Genomic DNA, 20,734 nt, shown 5'->3' on the forward strand with positions numbered 1-20,734 from the left:
TCTAACCTATTTTGAGCAGATTGGCTGCACAATGTCTCGCTATATGTAGTTTTTTTTGTAGGTGTTGTCTTTACTCCTTAATTTACACCTTTGGTGTTTTTTTTCCAGTTTGTTTCATGTGTTATCAAACTCTGAACACATATGTATTATCATATGGGATACGCACCATGCCTTATTGTCATGCATACTTTGCTCAAAGCCGCATACAGGCTGATTATTTCTCCAAACTTCCTAATTAAACCCACACAGAGCCGAGTGTTTGCGTCGGGTCGTATCAGTTCCCCCAGCCGACAGCCCAAAGTAATCACTCTGCTGTCGCATTAGCATTTCTATCCGAGCTCTATGCCGGGGACCGAGTCGTCCTTCTGACTACCGCGCCCAGGCGAGATTAACGAACTTGTCCAGTGTTTATAAACACCGGCCGCGCGGTGATGAACTGGTCCGGTGCCTTGCTATCTGGGGGCAGCATTCCAGGGGCTGCCCCGGCTCCGGCCCCGGCGGCAGCAGCTCGGAGTGAGTCTGAGGGCGGACTGTTGGGTGGTTCGATGGTCTGATAGTCTGTCGGACGGACGAGTCTGTCGTAAAATCTGGTTGGGGCCGGTTTGAGACCCGTCGCGCTGCTCGCTATCAACCCGTTAGTCTGAAGCTGCTCGTGTAGCAGGATGTGTAACCAGTTCTGTTCCTCGATCTGCAGTCATGCCTCGTCGTGTCCCGAGTCTGGTCTTTCTCCATTCCCCGTCTCACGAGCAACGACCTGCTCCGTCTAAAACGGCCGCTCATGAAACGGTTGCCTGTCTGTGACCTGTAACGGCTGGAGTGTCGCGGGCTGCTCGGTTCTAAGGAAGTAATCAGCATGACTGCGGCACGGCCGGCTCGGGCTGAGCGGGGCTGAACTGGCGTGCAGCTGCGGTGTGCGGCGGCACGTGAGGTCGACCCACCACCGCCCGATGTCGGCGACCCCTGCGAGCGACGCCGGGGCTGGTGGTCAGAGGCCCCGAGAGGGAGGGTCCTACTGGACGTGATCGAACTCTGTGCACGGTAGCCGACCCAGTGAGATGATGGAGTGTGATGGTGTGTAATCAATTTGATCGCTCTGATAAGGTTGTGATGAGCATCGTCCATGAAGATTCATGGCCCCGCTGTTCTATTAGCTATTGCCTATGAAAGCTGCTACTGCTTATTATTCTGACATGGTTTGTCTATAAACTCTGTCTAATTTCGACACAAAAATCGAACTAATCTCTTGCGCCACTCCACTCTATGCAGAGTGCCTGTGAAACGCGCTGCCACTTCTGGTTTACCTCGTACGTTTTATGTCCCAATCTTGGCAGAGCTGCTAAGCCCACACTTACGCCATTCCACACGTGCAGACCATGCTCCCCAGATGCCTCTTTGATCCGGCCCTGTCAGCGTTCTGTCATGTCCAGCCGGCGCACTGTGGAGCTGACTTCTCCCCTCCTCTCTCTGCAGTCGTTGGAGGACAAGGACCGGATGAACCATCGCTACAAGCAGCAGCTGCGGCGGCAGCAGCGGTACCTGACCAGCCAGCTGGAGGCGCTCGACCGGCGGCGACGCGCCGAGCTGGCCGCGGCCACGGCGGCCAAGCCGCGGGCCGCCTCGTCCAACAGTCTATCGTCTTCCGGCTACTCGGCCTCCGAGTTATCCGAGTCGGCCGACTCGCCCGACTCAGGTGAGACTCCGAGTCAGGGAGGGTGGAGTCGTGGTGAGAGTCGGTGAGAGGGGTCGGAGCGGAGGGCGGAGCGTGAATTCGGGGACAGTTATGTGGTGAGAGCTGGCTACAGGTCGGGGGTCGCCGCGATGGTCGCCTCCAGCGGCAGTTGAGGCGGTGCTGCACGCGCCAGTCTGGAGTCGGTCGGGTCAGGGAAGGATTAGGGTCGGGATGGGACCCGGGCGAGGCGGTCGATACGCTCAGTTATAGCTTGTTTGATTCCTTCAGTCGATCAATCAAACCGAGGATGGTTGAACCCACGAGACGCGTGGGCTGCTGTTGGAAACCCGTCCATCACCGGAGTCAAACCCGGACGAGAAGCACCACTGGAGTTGCTCTGCTAGTGCGGAACCGGCGTGGGGAACACCTGCTGACTTGTCAGACGCCCCCGGGCCGCCTGCCGACCGCATGTGTACGCTAAACCGCAGCTCGGCGCCGCTGGAGCCTCTCTGTATGCCACCACGGCCCGACGGTTGTGCCTCCAGCTAACGGGAAGCTTGGTGCACTGATGCATACCGGATCCGCGACGGGACCGCCTTCGTCGTCACGAGTACATACACCAGGCTGTGGAGCGGTGACGTAACCAGCTGACTGATGGCACGACAGCGCCGGGACGCGTGGCAGGCGGGTGGACGGGCGCACCGCCTCCGCGCTGCGGCGCCGTCGTATTTTCCGTGGCCACTGGCGGTGACTGGTGCTGAGGCCGGTGGGAGTTGTGATGACAGTGGTGACGGTTACGGTGGTGGTGACAGGGCTAGTGAAGGGGTTTGAGGATGGAGTTAATTTGGTCCGTTGCATCATATGTCCTTTCTAAATCGGCGTTGAGTCTAACTGAAATGGAGAAGCGGCCGAAGTACCCAGAAGCCTATTTCAATCGTGTCAAAATGTCGACACCAGCAAGGCACAAGCAAGACATAAGCAAGTTCCTAAGCCTGGCAGTAAGCCTCACAACCTAACGAGCCGTCCGCATCTCTGTTCTCTGCCCTGTCGCCATGCTCTCATCTCAGCCCGCTGCGCTCTGCTCTCTCAACCACACGACTCGGCTGCAATGATCCGCTCAACTGGCCCGATCGGACAGCGTGACGTGCACCCGACGGGGCCTCAGCGTACTACGCCACGGCTGGTGCCGGCGGCTGTAACGGTCGTCCGCCGCCTCTGCCGCCGCCGGCCCGGGCCGCCGACCGCCGACTGTGCATGGCCCGCCTGCCAACGACAAATGGTGCACGAATTGCGCAGTTTGAGAGACATGAACGAGGGCCGCCTTGGGGGCGTCGGCGTCTTCTGGCTTTATTTTTGAATGAGGACGGGATAGAAAGCTCATTTAAGCTTCTACTATTTTGGTCTAATTGAAAGTGGGTTAACGCGACTGTTAAGACTGATAAGCCGCACTCTCACTCTGTAAATTAACCACCACATCCACAATTCATCCTGCTACCGTCCGCCCGTCATTTCAGTGCCGTATATGGACTACCCGTTCTCGTATTCGTCCCTTCACCGGGCTCAGCCGCCGGCGGCCGTCCTCGCCGCGTGCGCGTGACACCGTGTCTTGTCGTGTCACCTGATGTATATCTCGCGGCCGTTACGTGCCACCGCTCTACCCGTCCTGACACGTGCCGCCACGGGTATAGCTCTGGACGGGGTGGGATTCGATACACGGGAGGACGGGGAGGCGGCCGCGGAAAACTCTGTGTGGGATGGAACAGGACGGGCGGAGCGGCGGGCAGCCACCTCGCCGCGGGGTGCAGCGGCCGAGGGCGCGGCACTGAGTGAGAAACGTGCGCGCCAGTCACGTGTCGCGGTGCCGCCCAGCCCCACGGTGAACGACACCGGTCACGTGGTCTCGGACGTTCACAGCGCGCCGGCTAGGTGGGAAGAACGGGGACGCTTCCCGCGAGCGCCGGGCGTCGTTAGAGTGATATGCATCGTAGCCGGACCGCTGTTGGAGAAAGGTAAAACTCCGCTGCGCGCTGCGCATGGCGGACCGGACGGCCACGGAGCTCGAGACGTCGGGCGTGCAGTGCTGATTCAGCCGGGAGGGTTGGTGACCGCGGCCGGTTGCTCGCGGACGTAAGGCGCGGCCCGCTCGACCGGTTATGCAGAGTGTGTGTACGCGACTGAGTTTCGGCCCCACCGCAGCGGTTACGGTGGACTGAGCGGGCAGTCACTCGGCCGGCCCACCGCGGTGCATGAAAGGTCAAAGTCTACATGGGTGAGCAGGGAAGAAAAACAAAACCGGGCGACATGTGCTGGAAAAAAACGTGGTTACGTAACACAGTCACGCGTGGATGCATGTCGTATGTTGACGGACGAGTGTGCGGCGGGCTATGAAGTGTGCTATGAGTACAGTGGTACCCGCGGGACTGTGTGTACCGGTACCCACACCACCCGCGCACGAAGGCTGGGAGCGCCGGGTCGCCGTCCGCCGCCGGTTACCGTTTTTGTGGCGACACCGGATAGTGGCGGCCGGGTAATCACGACCGGGCGATTTGAGAGATTGCTGGTCGTGGCTGACCCCGCCCCGGGATCCATAACGGCTGCCAGAGGCCGCGGGCGTCGCCGCAGTGCGCTGAACCTCCACTAAAACAGCCCCCGCTCGGGGACCAGAGGCCGGCCCGCGGCGCCGCACCAATGGCACTGCCCCGCATCGCTGGTGGCATGGGGGCAGAGCTCAGGTGATTAATGTGAGGGACGGGTAGTTACCTGCGGCAGTCATGAATGACTCGCCTTTGTGTGGGGCTAATTATTCGTGGAAATGAAGTAAGTTACAGCTGGGTGTGCCGCGTTGTGTATGATCTCCACATTTCGTGCAGCTGACGTAATGATGTGGCTGACCGTGCAGTTCTGTGTTGAAATGTGTCCGTTTCGTGCACGGCACTGACTCAGGCCTGTGCCGATGCTCGGTGCTATGTGCCTGATGCCCCGGCCTGTTCCTATGTATGCCGTGTGCCCTGTGCTCCCGCCCTTTTCCCTCGCATAGTCCACTCCAGCCGCAGGTCACCCGGCGGAATGCCTTTGTCGCAGCGCGCGGCGGGTGCATTGTACCGTTCGCCCGCGCGTTTTCCCCAGCCAGGTTCTTCACCCCTTGTCGCCAAGCGGCCGGCCGACTGCACGCTCGGTACCATGCATAACGGAGCCTTTATGAGCGTAATTGGCGGCATTGTTGCATGTCGGCCGGTGTTCCCGGCGGCTGTACCTGCGGCTAGTTCACACCACCCTGTCCTACCCCAGGCGTGGCCCGCCTACATCACTACCCGTCTACGTGTTATCCATCTTTTCCGTGGTTTGTGTGTATTCATGACGTCACGACTTACACTGATGACGTCACTGACTGTTCTCCTCTCTTTTTCAGACGGCTGTGAGAGCGCAAACGGCGCCGTGGCGGCGAGTGGCGTCGACGCCACGAGGATTGCTTTCAACACGCTTGACTTTCTCGGCATCGGTGGCATGCACGTCCAGGCTAATTGTGAGCCCACCCAGGCCTAGGTAAGTATTGGCGACACGTACGAGGTTCCACTGGGTACTGAAAGGGAGGGACAGGGACATACTACTGGGGGTGGGGGGTGGGGGGGGGGGGGGGCAGGGATAGGGGAAGGGCTGGTGCTGTATAATAAGGAGGAAAATTGAATATTTATGGTGAGGACCAAGCTGTAAAGGCAGACTTGCAAGGTGTGATTTGGCAGCGATAGGTCGGAGAAGCTGTCATGACCCACACTTTCTTTACTGGTTATCGTGCCGTTTGCAAAAGTTTCGAAGTGACCGCTGCATTTAACAATGAGCGATTTGGAAGTAAAATCGATAGCCCATCTGGCAAATTGGCCTCTGGGGAGCTGCAAAATCGGCCCGATTCGGTCCGGTTCGGTGAGTGTCGAGGTCGGCTGCCTGTCCAGTGCGCACGCGAGCGGCGCGGCACTGTGCGTTGCGCCGACCCAGTTCGGGGTAATGGCGCAGCGGCGGTACGGACAGCGACCTGGATATCATACACGCACCGCTGCTCGTCGGACCGCTCGACGGAAGGCGGCCATATGGGCACAAAATGATGGCCCATGTCCGCTGGGCGGGCGCAGGCAATTCGGCTAATTTACGTGTTTGTAGTATGTTATGGGGATTATGGTCTAAACTGTAAATTCCTGGGATTTAATATGGGCATTACAATATTGGTTGGATGTAATTTGAAGCTGGGCTGATGTAGATGAGATGTATTTCGCTCAGTCTGTGCGTACCGTTCGTTTCCCGTGTTGAGTGTGTGGGCGGGATTTCGCGTCCCTCCGAGGTTTCCCTCTGAGATTTGTCGGTCGGCCGCGACCTTCAGCGCTCGCTGCTTTTGTGTGCCGAGCGGGCCGCTCGATCGCAGGTCGTTCGCCTGGCGGTCGGATCCACCGCTAACGCAGGGTCAAGGTCGCGCCGACGCGCCTCACGCAGCCGCCGGGCCCGGGCCGGGGAGGTGGTCGATCGTTCACGCACCTCGGCCGCTGCTGCGACGGCGAGTTGGGACCGGCGCCAGCGGACGCCCGTTGCAACGATTGCCGCGCGCCGTCCGCCCCGCACCACCTGTGCCCACCGCTGACCGTGTTTCCCCTGTTTGCCGCAGCTGGGAGGAGGGCGCCAGCGTCGCGGCGCCGCGCTAGTCAGCGGTGGTCCGCGTCTGGCCGCGCCGCCTCGCCACTCTGGACTCAGTAGCACGTCAGCGGCGGCGGTGTCACAAGGCTTCAGGACGTTGTTGTGCGAAAAATGAAATATGCGCCACCGGAGGGCATCAAGTACAAAGTGCGCCACAGCAGTAGAACGTCCGGCTCCCTCCGGTGATATGTTTGTGGGCGGCGCCCGTCCGGCGCGCCGGCGGCCCTCCTCTCGAGCCGCGTGCCAGCCCGGCCCGGCCCGGCCCTGCCCGCCCGCACCGGGCCCGGCGCCAGTGGTGACCGCGCAGCGCCGCCATTGCCGGCGCGATTTAGAGGCCCGCTTTTGACGTTGATTTGCCGCCGGGGCGCCGCCGCGTCCGGCCGGCCCGCTGGTTGTGTGCTGATGTATAGCTTTATTTATTAGTCTCCTGGCGCTCAGCGCTCCAACTGGCTTGGTTCCGTGATACGACCAGTGCGTGATTTGACCGTCTGACGACTGCGCCCCGCCCCGGGGTGGTAGGGTCGCCCACGCGAGACTGCGCTCAGTATAGTATGTGTATGCCGTTGTAAATTATTTATTAACCTTTGTTCTGTTCCAAATTTCTCGGTGAATAAATCCCGTTTGTATTGGCTGTTTTGTGGGCACGGTTGCAGAGTGAGATCCGCGGGCGCGGGAGCGTTGCATGGACACGATCATACACCAGCACATCATTATACGTAACGATCAACCGCACGGTCACCACAGACACTAAAAGTCATTTCACTTCGCACTCACAGTCGCACCACACCAGCCTATCTGCAGGTCACAGCACTATGTCCTGTCACCTCCCTTCCTCACACCCTTCACATTCCCTCCCGCCCCTCCCTGTCCCGTTCTCGTTCCCTCTCGCGTTCCCTCATGATGGCCATGTCCCGTTCCAGTCCAACGGGAATACCGTTCCTAGCCTGGTCGTTGGCTATTGCCGCGCGCACCTGCGGGAACAAGTGTCCCAGCTTGGCCACGTTGTTCTGCAGTACGAGGAGAAGGTTGGTGGTGAAGCGACTCTCGAGGGGAGGGAACGAGCGGCTCGTCACGCCGTTGGCGTCCAGAGTGAAGGCGGCTGGCGTCGGCACTGTGTCCCGCATGTAGGCCCACACGTCCGTCAACAGCAGGTACACCTGAGGGAGAGGAGGGTTACGTCAGGGAGGGTGACGGGCCATGGAGGGTAGCAGGCTCGGTGCACCGTCAGATAACAGTGAGGGCAAAACACACTCGTTCGGGACTCGCCGACTCTGTAAGCTGATGCGATGCCCGATTTCACCCGAGTGTGTTGAGAGGAAAAGTGGATAGCCGAGAAAACAGACGAGATCTACCTTTAAAATGTGACTGCACTCAGCAGAGTGTACCTAGGGACTGTGCCGCATAGATCACAGTTGACACCATCAGAGGTCAAAGTACATTTCCTCGCAATGGAAGTACCTGATAAAGTGAAGCAATGTTGAGGTCACACCAAACACATCGCGTTTGCAGTTCTTAACAAACGTGCATTGTTTGAAACAGGTGTTCCTGCCATAGCATGGCCGTAGGCAACAAGCCGCCTATTGTTTCGTACTGCGACCCGCCAATGAGTCGGCTAGGCAATGACAAGGTTGAAGGTACAGGGCAAGTTCACACGAGTCGAAAGTTCAAAGGTGTGGAATCGTCTTATCTCACAAGGGTTGTCCAAGTTCAGCGAAGTGGTCATTTAGCTGATGCAACACATTAACTTGAAACAGATCATGTGTTGGATGGGGTTTTCAGACGTCAACATTCTGCGGAAATACGGGGAACTGGATGTAAAAATGCGACGCAAATGTCGCATCTGGTGTAACGATCGGTCGACAACATATTTCACAATCCATTAGATTACACTGCGTTCCAGCTTCACGAATACCTATGGTCCTATACCCCCCATGACAACAAAATCACCACTGCTTGGAACTTAAAACAGCGTGAGGCAACTCTTCGTCTGTAATTTATTTCTACGTAAATCATACACCGCCCTGCAACAACAACCAACCGGTGACACAAGGACACTCAACGTATCAACACCACTCAACTTCCGGCGACTGCTTGTCCTCCTGTTGTGCTAGTGCCAAATGTCAATTGACACACATAGCACCAAGCTCGAGATATGTTGACAACTACAGCACAAACCATGCTGTCATCGAGTCCTCCTTAAGCGTCACCTTTCCCGTCGTCCCGTACAATCCATGACGTCACACCCCTGACATCGACATGTCACATTACCCCTGGGTTAGCCTGGAGCTCATTCAGGCTGAGCAAAACCACCATCCCAAGCCTCTCTAAAGCCACGCAGCCAACACCGTCAAACACGGTGGGCTAAGGGTGGGTGTAACACCACACGGGCCGTTTCCGCCGGCACCAGACTCGGCGGCGGTCAACCCCGCGCCGGTGACTCGGTGTTTACTGTCGCCTTCGGAACCGGTCCGGCGCCCGGCGACGAAGGCCGGGCAGTCGCCTTCTGTCGCCCCGGTGAGCGACCGAAACCACGGTCAGCTGACTGAATGTCGAGTCATATCGGCGGCGATTGCTGAACGATTGCCTAGTGCTCGGCAACATGCGAACCTAAACTGAGTATCTACCGGGAAGTTCAAACGGATGCTGCTAAGTTTGCTAAGAATGAGGAAGATATAAAACCCATAATGCATATGGATCAGCCACCACTATTTGAAGTCTAAGGATCATGCTGTTGTTACTTTCAGAACCATCACAGTCAATAAGAAGACTGCTGCTAACTTCATATAGCCCATGTTACCAAGGGCTTTTTAGACCCGAGCATCGGGTGAAAAGTAACAAAAAAAGCGAAACTCCAACAGCAGATGACTCAGCACGTTGTCAGGAGTCATCTGAGGAATGACGGAACAAACGACCACCCTAGGGCTGCGGTCAGCCGTCCACAGCTGGTCCCCAACGGCTCCGTCCGGCCTCGAGCCGACGGAGCACGGAGCTGACGGAGCACGGAGCCGGCGGAGCATGGAGCCGGCGGAGCACACGCTCGGTCCGGAGCCGACGGAGCACGCTCCAGTGGAGCCATGCGGAGCCGGGCAGCGCTCAGAGCCGTCCAGCCATGACTGTTACCCAGGGTATATTGAGAGGCTGTTGCCACCCGCGCTGGGGAGCTACGCTCGCGGGTCCCGGCACGTCCTGCCGTGAGGTAATAAGACCACACATCCACATGGGTACAGGCCGCAACCCGCACCCCGGGGCAGGACGGAACACGTTCTGGAGCTGCACTTTGTCCGGTGGGGACATAAAAATGGGACTCAGACTGGTATGTGAGGTCGTGAGTCGAGCGATTTCATGAGAGGTGTGCTGCAGGTCAAAACACGTCTCGGATTGACAAAAAGCGCCCGCATCCCTACCCAATCCAGACAGAGGATTCCCCAACGGATAATTCATTGAATAAATGAATTTCCCTCCCCACCCTGAACGACTCTGGAGCAAAAACAGTCACAGGCTCCAACACGTTTCTAGGCCGGAAATGTCCGAGCAATCACCCCACCTGCTCCAATCGGCATTCCCCTGTTTCTCTACATCAAACCAGGCCGTGTCGCCGACTCTGGCAGACCGATCTCAAACCATGCCGCTCCCCATGGGGCATGGGGTCACTATGGGGTCACTACCCCTCTTTCTCCCCTGCTGTCGGTGTCCCTTCAGTTGTGGTCAGCCTGCATCCCGTCCTGACCTAAGAGCGACCCAGAGTCCACTTCACAGAGGACCCGCGGCGGGATACAGACTCGTAGACACAGCTCGACAGACGACAGTCACCAGATAAAGGCAGCGGCACACATGGCAGCTGTGGTGACGCATGGATATGTGGTCTGATGTGACGGTTTGTCGAGTCATTCACCGGCGAGACGGTGTGTCAATTTGAACAGAACACACACCTCACAAAAAGGCGATCGATACCGGACAGGCTGTTTACAGTTCACGGTGATCAGTTATTAGCAGCACCTTGAGAACATCGCGTGATTCGATGAGCATGTACATATAACGCAAAAAGCCTAGTTGCCGCTCTTCAATCATAAATGAATCAAAACACTTCATTCGCCACATTTCGACAAAAACTGACTTACATCGTGAAGCAAATTGTAATCTCTCCAATTGTCATTCGTGCTGTCAAAACTGCATCTGTGCCATCAAACTTCGACATCAGACATGCACCGTCCCAACTCGCAGCCTCAACATACTGTTATGCCTGCTAGTTCCAAATCCATCTATCATATTAATCATCTTCTACGTCTCTCTTTCCAATCCCTCATCCCTGTCCACCCTTCCCTCTCTCCCCCGCGCCATCCCACCCCCCTCTCACCTCGTGTGACGTCAGGCTGGCCAGCATCTCTGGTATGAGTGTGAGCGGTGGCGGCAGAAGACGACCCAGGGCCATCACATAGAGCAGTCGCTCCGTCACCTCCAGCTGGCTGGAGCACTTACTCGCCAGAGACTCCTGTGGTGGAGAGGGGGAGAGGGGTGAATGAGAGGGGGAGGGAGGAAGGTGAGAGAGGGAGGCACAGACAGGTTGACAGACCAAGAAATACAAAGGAACGGAGGATGGAAGGAGAAAGAAAAAGACAGATAGATATAGGAATGGAGAGAGAAAGAAAGAGAGTAATATCATTATCCACGAAAGGGGAGAGTGAGTGAGTGAGTGAGTGAGTGAGTGGGTGGGTGGGTGAGTGAGTGAGTGAGTGAGTGAGTGAGTGAGTGAGTGAGTGAGTGAGTGAGTGGGTGGGTGGGTGAGTGAGTGAGTGAGTGAGTGAGTGAGTGAGTGAGTGAGTGAGTGAGTGAGTGAGTGAGAGAGAGAGAGAGAGAGAGAGAGAGAGAGAGAGAGAGAGAGAGAGAGAGAGAGAGAGAGAGAGAGAGAGAGAGAGAGAGAGAGAGAGAGAGAGACCGTTACACGGTATTTCTGCACACTGTGGGCTCGGAGTAACAACAAGGAACGGTTCGGGTGGCTGTGAGTGAACTGAGTGAACCGAGGTTTGCGGAACTAGCATGAGTGATGTCTGATCTGGGTTCGTGAGCCGCGAAGGCCGAAATAACAGTACATCTTTGTGCAGTTGCAGGATGTAAACAGGCATCGTTAGTTATCGTGTCTGGCAAGGGTGGAGTCGTTTCAGTTTTGATGTGCTGCAGACACTTCAAGGAATCGTTCAGCTCGTTGTAACCACACCCTAATCATGTAGGTATCCAATCGCAAAGTAGCAGAGCACACGTCGAATAAACATGCATATGACAGCTACTAAACCGGCCGTAAAACCGTTCCCTATGCATGCTGGCGATGGCACACAAACAGAACGCCCCACACTGGGGCCATTTGGCGGCGTCTGCAAAAGTTCACCGCCCTGCTGTCGGGCGCGGCGATGACAAAACATTCACAGGTGTCACGAACACGGACCGGGCTCGTCCATCTGTACCGGGTGCCGGGGCGTGTCAGCGGCCACAGTTTTACGGCTGCCGTTTGTAGGACAGGCGGCACCAGGCGCCGGCGACATAGTTTGTCAGTTGGATGTATGCTCTACACTTGGCCGACAGCATTCCAGTGTAATTTAGCTGTCAGCACAATGGCCGTAATTTAGCTGGGAAACATGTATACGCCGACATCGATAAAAAGGGGAAATTTCAGGAAATTACTGGAGTGCACTTTTCGCATAGAATCAGAGCGGATGTTCGAATTACATAAAAACAGCTGATCGAAGGACAATACACTCGACAAAGTGGCTACTTATCCCTAATTACCAGATCACTACAAACAACATGATAGCTGGTATCGATCCGATCGGCGATTCGACACGAAATAGCCACCAGTCGAGCGGCAAACTAATTCCGCCCGTAATTAACTTGAAATGACGTCCAATACTAGGCGCGCCAGACTGTGCTCATTATGTCACATAGCTCGAGCGGCCGACTCTCTATCACCAAACAAAGCACGTGCCGAGAGGTGGTCTTGTTGAGACGAGCGATACTTCGGCCAGGTGCACTGAAGATGAGTGGAATTCCCAGATTGGTGCCTGTCGCTAATGGTTTAAATGCAGGCTCTATCAAAACCGCCGAGGGCCAGACACGAGGACGCCAGCTCAAGGGCTGAGGCTGGTACTTAGAAGCTGATAGTGTTGATTAGAGTAGGCTGTTGTTCGGTGAGGAGTCGTGTTCGAGCGTGTTGTTTTTTATTTGCTGAGACTTGTTAAAAATGCTGGCGAGCCCAGGTCGAAACACTCATCGCAATTACCCATTCCAGTGAACGAAATTTTGCTTGACCTTTCTTACGGACCTTTTGCTTGACCTTTACATAAGGGAAGTAAGCAGCATGTAGCCTTTTTTTTTGCATGTAGCTTTGTTGTTTTCAGAATACCCGAGCGGGATTGTCGGAGCAGCTTTTGAAAATATCACGTCAGCTGGAATATTTCGAGCAACGTCAGATCAGAGGAGAAGCCGTGGCATCTGGTACAGTCTGGCATTTACTCGCTGACTTACATTAAACTAATATACCGACCAAACACAATCTATGCAGCCTAGCTTGACTTACACTAAAATAATAAACCAGACATAATGCACCCTGGCATCCAGCGTTCAGGGATCCAATTTCAACCACATGCAGACCACACGGCGAGGCCGGTTATGATCGGAGCCAGGCCTGACCGTCGCCCGGGCGGGGGCGGGGGCGGGGGCGGACGTGCCGTCAGCCCACTGCAGACTGCTCGGCGCCGCCGCTGACGCCACCAGGTCTGTGACTCACAGGCCGGCGGAGCGGGGCGGGGCGGGCGGGGGCGGGGGCGGGGGCGGAGGGCTGGCCGCTGCTGCCACCGACATTTAGCAGCAAACAGGTGCGCGATGAAGATAAGGGATTCTGCCAGTTTGTGGTATGAGGACAAAGGAGGCAGAAGGTTGTTGAGCTGAAGCCTGGTTTTACCTGATTTTGATTTGAAAATACAGCACGCTTCTGGGCAATGCTTGCAAGACTGAATGCCTTCAATGTCCGAGAAATGAAATATCAAGACTAAGGAGCAATAGAAACGCTGCCTAAATCATAACGGACATAAACTATACCTGTGCGACCACTTACGTAAGAGGCCATATATTACAACTTGCTGAAAATGGTGACTTATGGTTCTCGCAAACGGCCAGCACGACTCCGCGCAAGACGCCTCGGCCAAGTCGAGCTAACGGGTTGGGCCAGTTGTGTCGGCGCCTAACCCTACCTTATCGCTAAAAATAGCCGTATAATCGGACATTCGCCCCTTCGCAGCCAACAGCACTACGACACAGCCTGGGCGCAGCTATAACAAAGAAAACCCATGACAGGCTCGACGTCCTACTCGGCAGGGAACTTTGCACCATGACAAACTCACGATAGCACGCGCTGCAGCTGTAAATTGCGAGCCTGCGCCGACTCACAACCCCCACGCTCGCCGCCGTGCCGATTAAAGTGCAGTATCATGTTTGCTCGTGTGCGGAGGAACCCTGTCAAGCATTACACCACGAGCAGCACGGACTAAGCCAGCAGGTGTGAGTGAGTGCGCAAACATTCGTCAAGCATTCGCTGGTTATCATTAGTCGACCGGTTAAGCCCACTTTGAGCGTTAGATTTGCCTAAGCTATGGCGCTATCAGTCAGTGTTTCGTGAAAGCTGAGTCAAGGCGGGGCGACAGTGCGTGGTGACCGTGATAGGCAGTGCGGACCGGCTGACGGAAGAGACAGGGACAGGAAGAGCGTCTGCACTATCGCAGTGGTGCGCCGCCGAATACGCTGGAGGCGGAGTGGAGCTGAGTCACCGAGCCAAGGCAATGTCGGATCGAGAATGTTACCAACGGCATGGTTGAGCCTACGGTACACTAGCGCCAACATATGGGGATAGCGAAAGTCCAAAATTCTGGCCAGACGACACACTAAACACCAATATAGCCTGACGGCACGATAGACAAAAACCTAGCCAGACAAAAAAAAAAAAAAATAGCACAGAACAAATCTGAGGGCGCAATTCAACATTCAACAAAACAAAAAACACCCAAGTTCGTACAGAACTTCTAGACATCTGCCGATGCTATATCAGCCTAACCAGACAGCACGCTGCCACGATCTGCCCCATCCCAGTTGCAGAAAAAAATATGCATCCCAGACCGCACTATGTCCCACAAGCACATCAAGACCCCGACCACTGCGCCCTACTTCCTAGTCCCTCCCACATACATGGCACCGAATGACGACACAAAATTGCGAGGTTGCAGAGTGGGATCCCCATTATCTATCAAACTTCCGTGAGTGTGTAAACCGACTGCAGTCACACTTCGGGTGAAAGTGACACGCCGTTTTACAGAAGGGGAAGTAGGTAAATCTGTCGTATGTCATCAGTCAAAAAGAAAAGAAGCAAAGGGGATAAATTCCGCCCATGGACTTAGGGCATGTGAGACGCTCAACTGAATGAACAGCTGGACTGTCAGAAGTGGTTAAATAATGATCGTGGCGCAAGCAGTAAGCGCCTTATGTCTTCCGTGTTTTGACCTTCGATAGCAGATAGCACTAGGACTGCTCCGCTGCAGTTTGTGATGCCCACATTCAAAACATTGCAGAACATTGTCCCACCCTGATGACGACCGCCGGTAGTGTCGCCGCCAAAACAGCACCCGTCCTGAGTCGAAGACCAGTGATGTGCGACTTGCGAGAGTATCAGCTCAGTACACTACTCACCTGAGCTGATGACCAGTGCAGTATCAGTGCAATCGCGGTATATAGTTAACAGGTGCATACGTTCACATCTCGTACCTGAGTTGATGACCAGTGCTGTATGAGTGTCGCCGCCAGGGCCCGCAGCAGTACAGAGCAGTAGCAGATGGCCGGCGGTCGGCGCGCCACCAGCTCCAACAGGCACCAGCTCAGCGGGTGGTCGTCGAAGAAACGGCGCATCTTGAGGTCCCTCTCCATCGTGACCTGAGTGGAAGGGAAGGGGTTGGCTGTGACGGCTGCGCAGGGATGGGGAAGGGGAAGTCGAGCTGGTGGGTCGATGAGGCAGATAGTTACACGGTGGACGAAATTGGTTTGAAACTACCGATGTTACAATTCGCAGCTTTCAAAACAAGAAGATTATTAACTAGAAACAATTAGCGAAGGCTAAATCAATAACTACCAGTTCATTACCAATCGTGTAGGCTCACGGCATTCATGTGGGAAACCCAAGAAAGCCGACAAAAACGCTGTAACTGTGGGCAACAGATGCGTTGCTAGGAAACTCCCGTTTCGCTCATTTACGAGCAAAAACTTCCCAGCCTCCTGGAGGAGCCGCAATCGAAGATATAGGCAATCAATACACGTAACGACCTGCCGGGAAGACCGCGCGCGCGCCAGTTGGTCCGGTTATGGAGTCTGGTCACGCTAGTTCAGCCGCTAACTACCGAGTAGACAGCGACACCAGCAGACATCAGCGTCCGCCAGCTCCGCCGCGAGAATCGAGACCGGCAGAACCAGTATTTTCCGGAATAGGAAGGAGGATAAAACAGAGACGAGATTAGTCCTCAGGCCACACAGCTAAAACATCTGTTTCCGCAGAAAACAGATGGCCTGAACGGAGATGCAAAAACTGTCGAGTTTATCAGGCTTCTTGCCGAGTGGTGCGAGCCATGTGATCCAGAGGGGCCACGGAGGCGCATTCGAGCACTTCTGGTCAAACTCCGAGAGCAGTTTTTGCGACGCGGAGTGGCCAGAAAGCGTTTCGTCATTTTTATGCCGTTGACCCCAGCCTTAACGGTTCCGCTACCACGACAAAAAAGTAACGGGCCTCGGATAAGGCACCGAAACAAAAACAGCCTTCATGTAATCCCATGTTTGAACATGAGACCTGTAAGTGGCGTCGACGACTCGTTTGTTTCGCACGCCTTCCTTGGACACAGTCATAACTCTCCAGGGAAACTTTCACCTCCAGTTCTCAATTACCCTTTGAAAAGCCTACGCTAATGAGTTCACGTTTCGTATGTCATCAAACCGTCCGCACACACACACTTTCACTTAGCATTTTTCTCGTTGCGATATCAAAGTGGAACGAAGAGTTATAAAATAGCGCCATGGGATCGTCAAACAAGTATGAAGTAACACTTATAAGCGTACCTCGCACCATAAATTCCGTCATATCTAACTCATCCACATGTCCGCAATGGAAAACGATTCCATTGATAGTGACAGCTGATATAAATGACTACTTGGCATTCGAACCAGTTATTGGGCCATTCGCATTTCGCATGTTAGTGAATGGATGCGTATCTCGCGCCGCGCAACATTAATCCGCCAATGAAGCATATCTCATTGAACCGCACGAGGCATGCATCCTTTCCGCTATCCTGCGACCCGTTCTCACCTTCATGAACTCCTCCTCAGGCCAGGGCAGGCCGTTGAACATCACATCTGGCGATATGAACTCGACCAGAAGCAGCGCCAGCGTGCGCGCCGCGTCATCGGGGCTCCGTGCCGCGGCCAGACAGCGCGACACCGTCTCCACCACTAGCTCACAGTTGAGCCGGGCGGCGGCAGGTGGCAGCACCGGCGGCGCCGCGTCCGGCCGTCGGCCCTCGCCGATCACACCGGCGTGGAAGACGGTGGTGTGCGCCTGGGGTACGGTGACGATCCTCCAGTGAAGTCTGTTCTCCTCGAGCAGTGAGCGGGAGGCCGGCCCGGGCGGCGGTCTGCCCTCGGAGGCGCCCAATAGCGGCGCTAGGTGAGGCTGCAGAGCGGCGTGCAGCAGCGCGCGCAGCACGGCCGGCAAACAGACCGGCTGACCGGCCAGACGCGCCAGCAGCTGCTGAGCCAGCCGGGTCCGCCGCAGCATGGCGGCCGGCCGATCCCCGCGGCGGAGGCAGTAGAACAGATACCCCACCACACTATCAGCCAGACTCAGTTGCCTACTTCCGGCCAGCGAGTCGGGCAGCTCCAGCAGCGCCAGCGCCTCGATGGCAGCGTCAGCGGTACCCAGCTCCGTCAGTCTCTCAGCCAGCAGCGGCGCGCACTCGGACACCGCACCAGCCAGGGGTGTCTGCAGCCAGGCGCCGGCCTGCTGGCGTCGCTCCCAGCGCAGCAGACGCACCACCGAGCGCAGGACCCGCTCCGGCGCCGCGCTCTCGGCCGACGCGTGACGGAACGCCTCCACAAACACCGTCGGAAAGTTGGACTCTAGTGCGCGCAGCATGCGCAGCGGAGTGGCCAGCCGCAGCTCAGGTCGCTCCAGCAGCCGGCTGAGGGTGTGGGCGGCAGCGGACGGGCCGCGCGCCGTGGCGGCCGTGGCCAGGAGCTGGACACAGCGCCGCGCGCGCTGGTCGTCGGCGGAGAGGTGGGCGGCGAGCTGCGGTAGGGCGTCCGGCAGGGCGGTCAGCAGCGGCACGTCCGGCGCTGAGCCGGGCTGACAGTCGAACACCAGCCGCTGCAGCTCCGACAGCACACGCTCTGTGGGTCAGGGGGGGGAGGGAGTGGTCAGAGACGGGTGGGCGGGTATTTAGTCGGGTTGGAACACAGCTTCATGGGAAAGAAGGAACAATGAAGTACGTACTGTGACGATGATCGGTCAACGATTGAGGTAACCGAAAGAATGACTGTGAACCAGGCAAAGCATGCTATGTTTTCGATCGTATAGGTAATAATTTGGTGTTCTGGCTCTTTCTAAAAAAAAAACAAATGTAAAACGTCTACTTTCTGCGCTGGCATATCCAGCCGATCACTTGCTACTAACGGCAACACCAATCCCCTGTCCCCCGTCCCCTTCTATCCACACGTTCCTTCCCTCAGCAGTCCCCATTCCAGCTCTCACATACCCAGCAGGTGTTCGGCGGCTCTGCCGACGCTCTGCCCATGGTCAGCGGCCCGCAGCAGCAGCTGCAGCAGTGTGATGGCTCCACGCTCACAGCCCAGCTGCATCTCACGGGCCATGGAGCGGGTGCTCGGCCCCAGTACCAGGTGGACGGCCAGCGAGAGAAGGCTCTCGGTGGTCGCAAAGTGGCGCGGGATCCAGGAGGGAAGCTGCTCGGCCACCACGGCCAGCTGCTGAGCCGTCACTGCCGGAGGACACGGGGAGGGGGTAAACGTAAGACTGTGGAGCGCACAAGTCGAGAAAACGGGTTAACCGAGGGTAAATGAAGTTACTTACGCAAAATTCAGTGTTCAGAGTTCAGAGTTGGGCGACGGTCGTCGGCAATCGCAGAACCGAGACAATACAGTGGTTGCTTCGCGGTTTTCTTAAAAACATATGCCTCAAAAGCGACTCTATCTACTTTTCCAAATTGGTTCCCACACGTTTATACATGCATATGCAGAAGCACTGCACTGTTAACAGCAGATAAGAAAAAAAAACACTGAAGATCGACGATGCTCATTCGGTCATGATCGCTGCATTCAAAAAGCTCATCCACGACCGTCGACCAGGGACAATAAATGGCATGCAATGGTCCGTCTGTAACCGCCGCCGCTCACCCGTTTTGGCGATTTCCGTGCTCAGAGTGATAAGCAGCATGGGTGACAGGCTGGCCAGGTGCAGCAGAAAGGGCACGGTGGCGAGACGGGTCTCTTCGGAGGACGACGCGCCGCCAGTAGTGGCGCTGGTGCTGGGCGGGGCGCCAGGGGACTCCGGAGGACCGACACTCTCCTGCGGAGGGGACAGAAACCATGAGAGGCTGGTGGGAAAGCATCAGGGCTCGGAATGACCGAGAGATAAAAGAAATACCAAATATAGAATGATGACGGCGGAGCTCACGGAAATAAACAGAGCAGAAATAATTCATTCATTGCAAATGACGCTTGTTACGCCTAATTACGAACAACTCATCATTGAACGTGACACATTGTTACGGCAGAGATTAATACGAAAATCGATCGAAAGCATCGATCAATGTTTACCTGGAAGAGCGCCTTGAGAGCCTCGCATATCTCAGACGAGTTTCGGTCCGCGAGATGTCCGAGGATGCTGACGACGGAGTTCAGCTGGCCGGACAGCTCCCCTGGAGAAAGGCAGCGCAGTTCACGTGATACGAACTTACTGTGGTTCCTCAACATTTATACTCATTGTAACTCATTGTAAAACAAATATGAGAAACTACTCGACAGCTAACAAGCTCATTCACCTGAATAGCAACATACTCAAAGACAAAATCAGCACGAGTATGTTTGAAGTGGAGCCGAGAATAGCAAGGTGAGTGCAACAGTATTTCCATGTAGCAATTGTTTAGCAAGATGATCAAACTTCCTTCTGGCTTCAACCAAGTTTCCCCACCACAATATCCACCGTCACGGTCATTCCCACCACAAACTATTTCGGCTCTCCCATCCCCCCACCTCCACCCACTCCACTCACCCGCATCGGTCGGCTTCTGGGCGCAGAACTCCCGGAGACCCACCGCCAGCACGCGCTCAATGATAGTCCCCGGGAAACAGGAGCCAATGTGCGCCACCACCCAGTCAAAGTGCGGCGTATAGGTGGCCGACGTCTCCAGCAGCGGTTTGATGCACACATCCGTGTCCCGCCTGACACACTGCACCGTGACGGTGACGAGGGCGCGCGTGGCCGGACAGCACAGCCACAGCTGCACAGAGTCGTTCAGGCCGGCCGAGTGGGGGACGTGAGCGCGTGCCGCGTACCGCGCAGATAGCCGGCCGAGCAGCTCGAGCGCCCAGGCCGAGATGAGCGGCACCCAGCCGGCCGGCGCCGCCTCTAGGAGTGAGGAGAGGGTGGCACCGATCTCGGCCACCAGGTCGTCCTCGCCACCGGCGGCCGCGGCGGCGCCCTCCGGCGTATCGCCCTCCTGAAGGGGACAAACGGTCGAGCTGGGGTCAACAGTCGGTAACTTTTCAGATGATGCTGATAAATGGGTTTAGGAGCACGCGGACTATGCTAGACATTGACGCCCATCACTAAATGTAACACTTCTCAGTGAAACTTGTTTAGAAGCTGCTGGAATATATATGGGATGCTTCAACTAGGCATACAAAACTATTAAAGCAACACAAATGTCAATCACAAAACCTAGGACAGACAAACTCCCCATATAACCAGCAAGGCTCCCCTTCCCCATTCCTCTCCAGTCTCCACGCCCTCCGTCAAAGCACACCGCTCACCTCCAATTGTGTGACGAACTGAGCTGTGCATTCACCTAGCACTGTACTGAGGTATTCAAGGCCGGCTTGGCGCGCCGCCGGCAGGCTCCGCAGTAGTTTCAGAGCCGTGTGCGTCAGCTCTTGCTGACTGAGACGCGTCTCGTGCGTGGCGCCGCGCAGGAACCGCCGCAGGTCATCGCGGACCGATTCCGAGCGGTCCGCGGCCGCCGCCGCCATGGTCGAGCGGTTCAGAGGTGACTGGGTGGCTGGAAACTGTGGAATAGAGATGGC

The 20,734-nt window shown here is 56.2% G+C and overlaps 2 protein-coding genes across 2 annotated transcripts in view; one reads left to right on the top strand and one right to left on the bottom strand.

Annotated features, from left to right (window-relative positions):
• LOC122387488 (max dimerization protein 1-like) overlaps positions 1-6,972 on the top strand; it is a 33,647-nt gene extending 26,675 nt beyond the window's left edge. Inside the window, exons 5-7 of the mRNA XM_043377736.1 lie at positions 1,471-1,690; positions 5,079-5,212; positions 6,319-6,972. Coding sequence (XP_043233671.1) covers positions 1,471-1,690; positions 5,079-5,212 — 354 coding nt within the window. The 3' untranslated portion in view covers positions 6,319-6,972. The remainder of the gene's footprint in view (positions 1-1,470; positions 1,691-5,078; positions 5,213-6,318) is intronic.
• LOC122387487 (integrator complex subunit 5-like) lies at positions 6,954-20,734 on the bottom strand. The gene is made up of 9 exons (XM_043377735.1): positions 20,465-20,734; positions 19,704-20,151; positions 19,250-19,350; positions 18,827-18,998; positions 18,172-18,411; positions 16,728-17,806; positions 15,146-15,310; positions 10,701-10,835; positions 6,954-7,503 (listed from the first exon to the last, which is right to left on the bottom strand). Exons 1-9 carry the CDS (start codon positions 20,678-20,680, stop codon positions 7,189-7,191), a joined length of 2,871 nt encoding a protein of 956 aa, XP_043233670.1. The 5' UTR covers positions 20,681-20,734; the 3' UTR covers positions 6,954-7,188.

Source organism: Amphibalanus amphitrite, unplaced genomic scaffold (genome assembly GCF_019059575.1).
Source record: "Amphibalanus amphitrite isolate SeventyFive unplaced genomic scaffold, NRLGWU_Aamphi_draft 000287F_arrow, whole genome shotgun sequence".
NCBI lineage: Eukaryota > Metazoa > Arthropoda > Thecostraca > Balanomorpha > Balanidae > Amphibalanus > Amphibalanus amphitrite.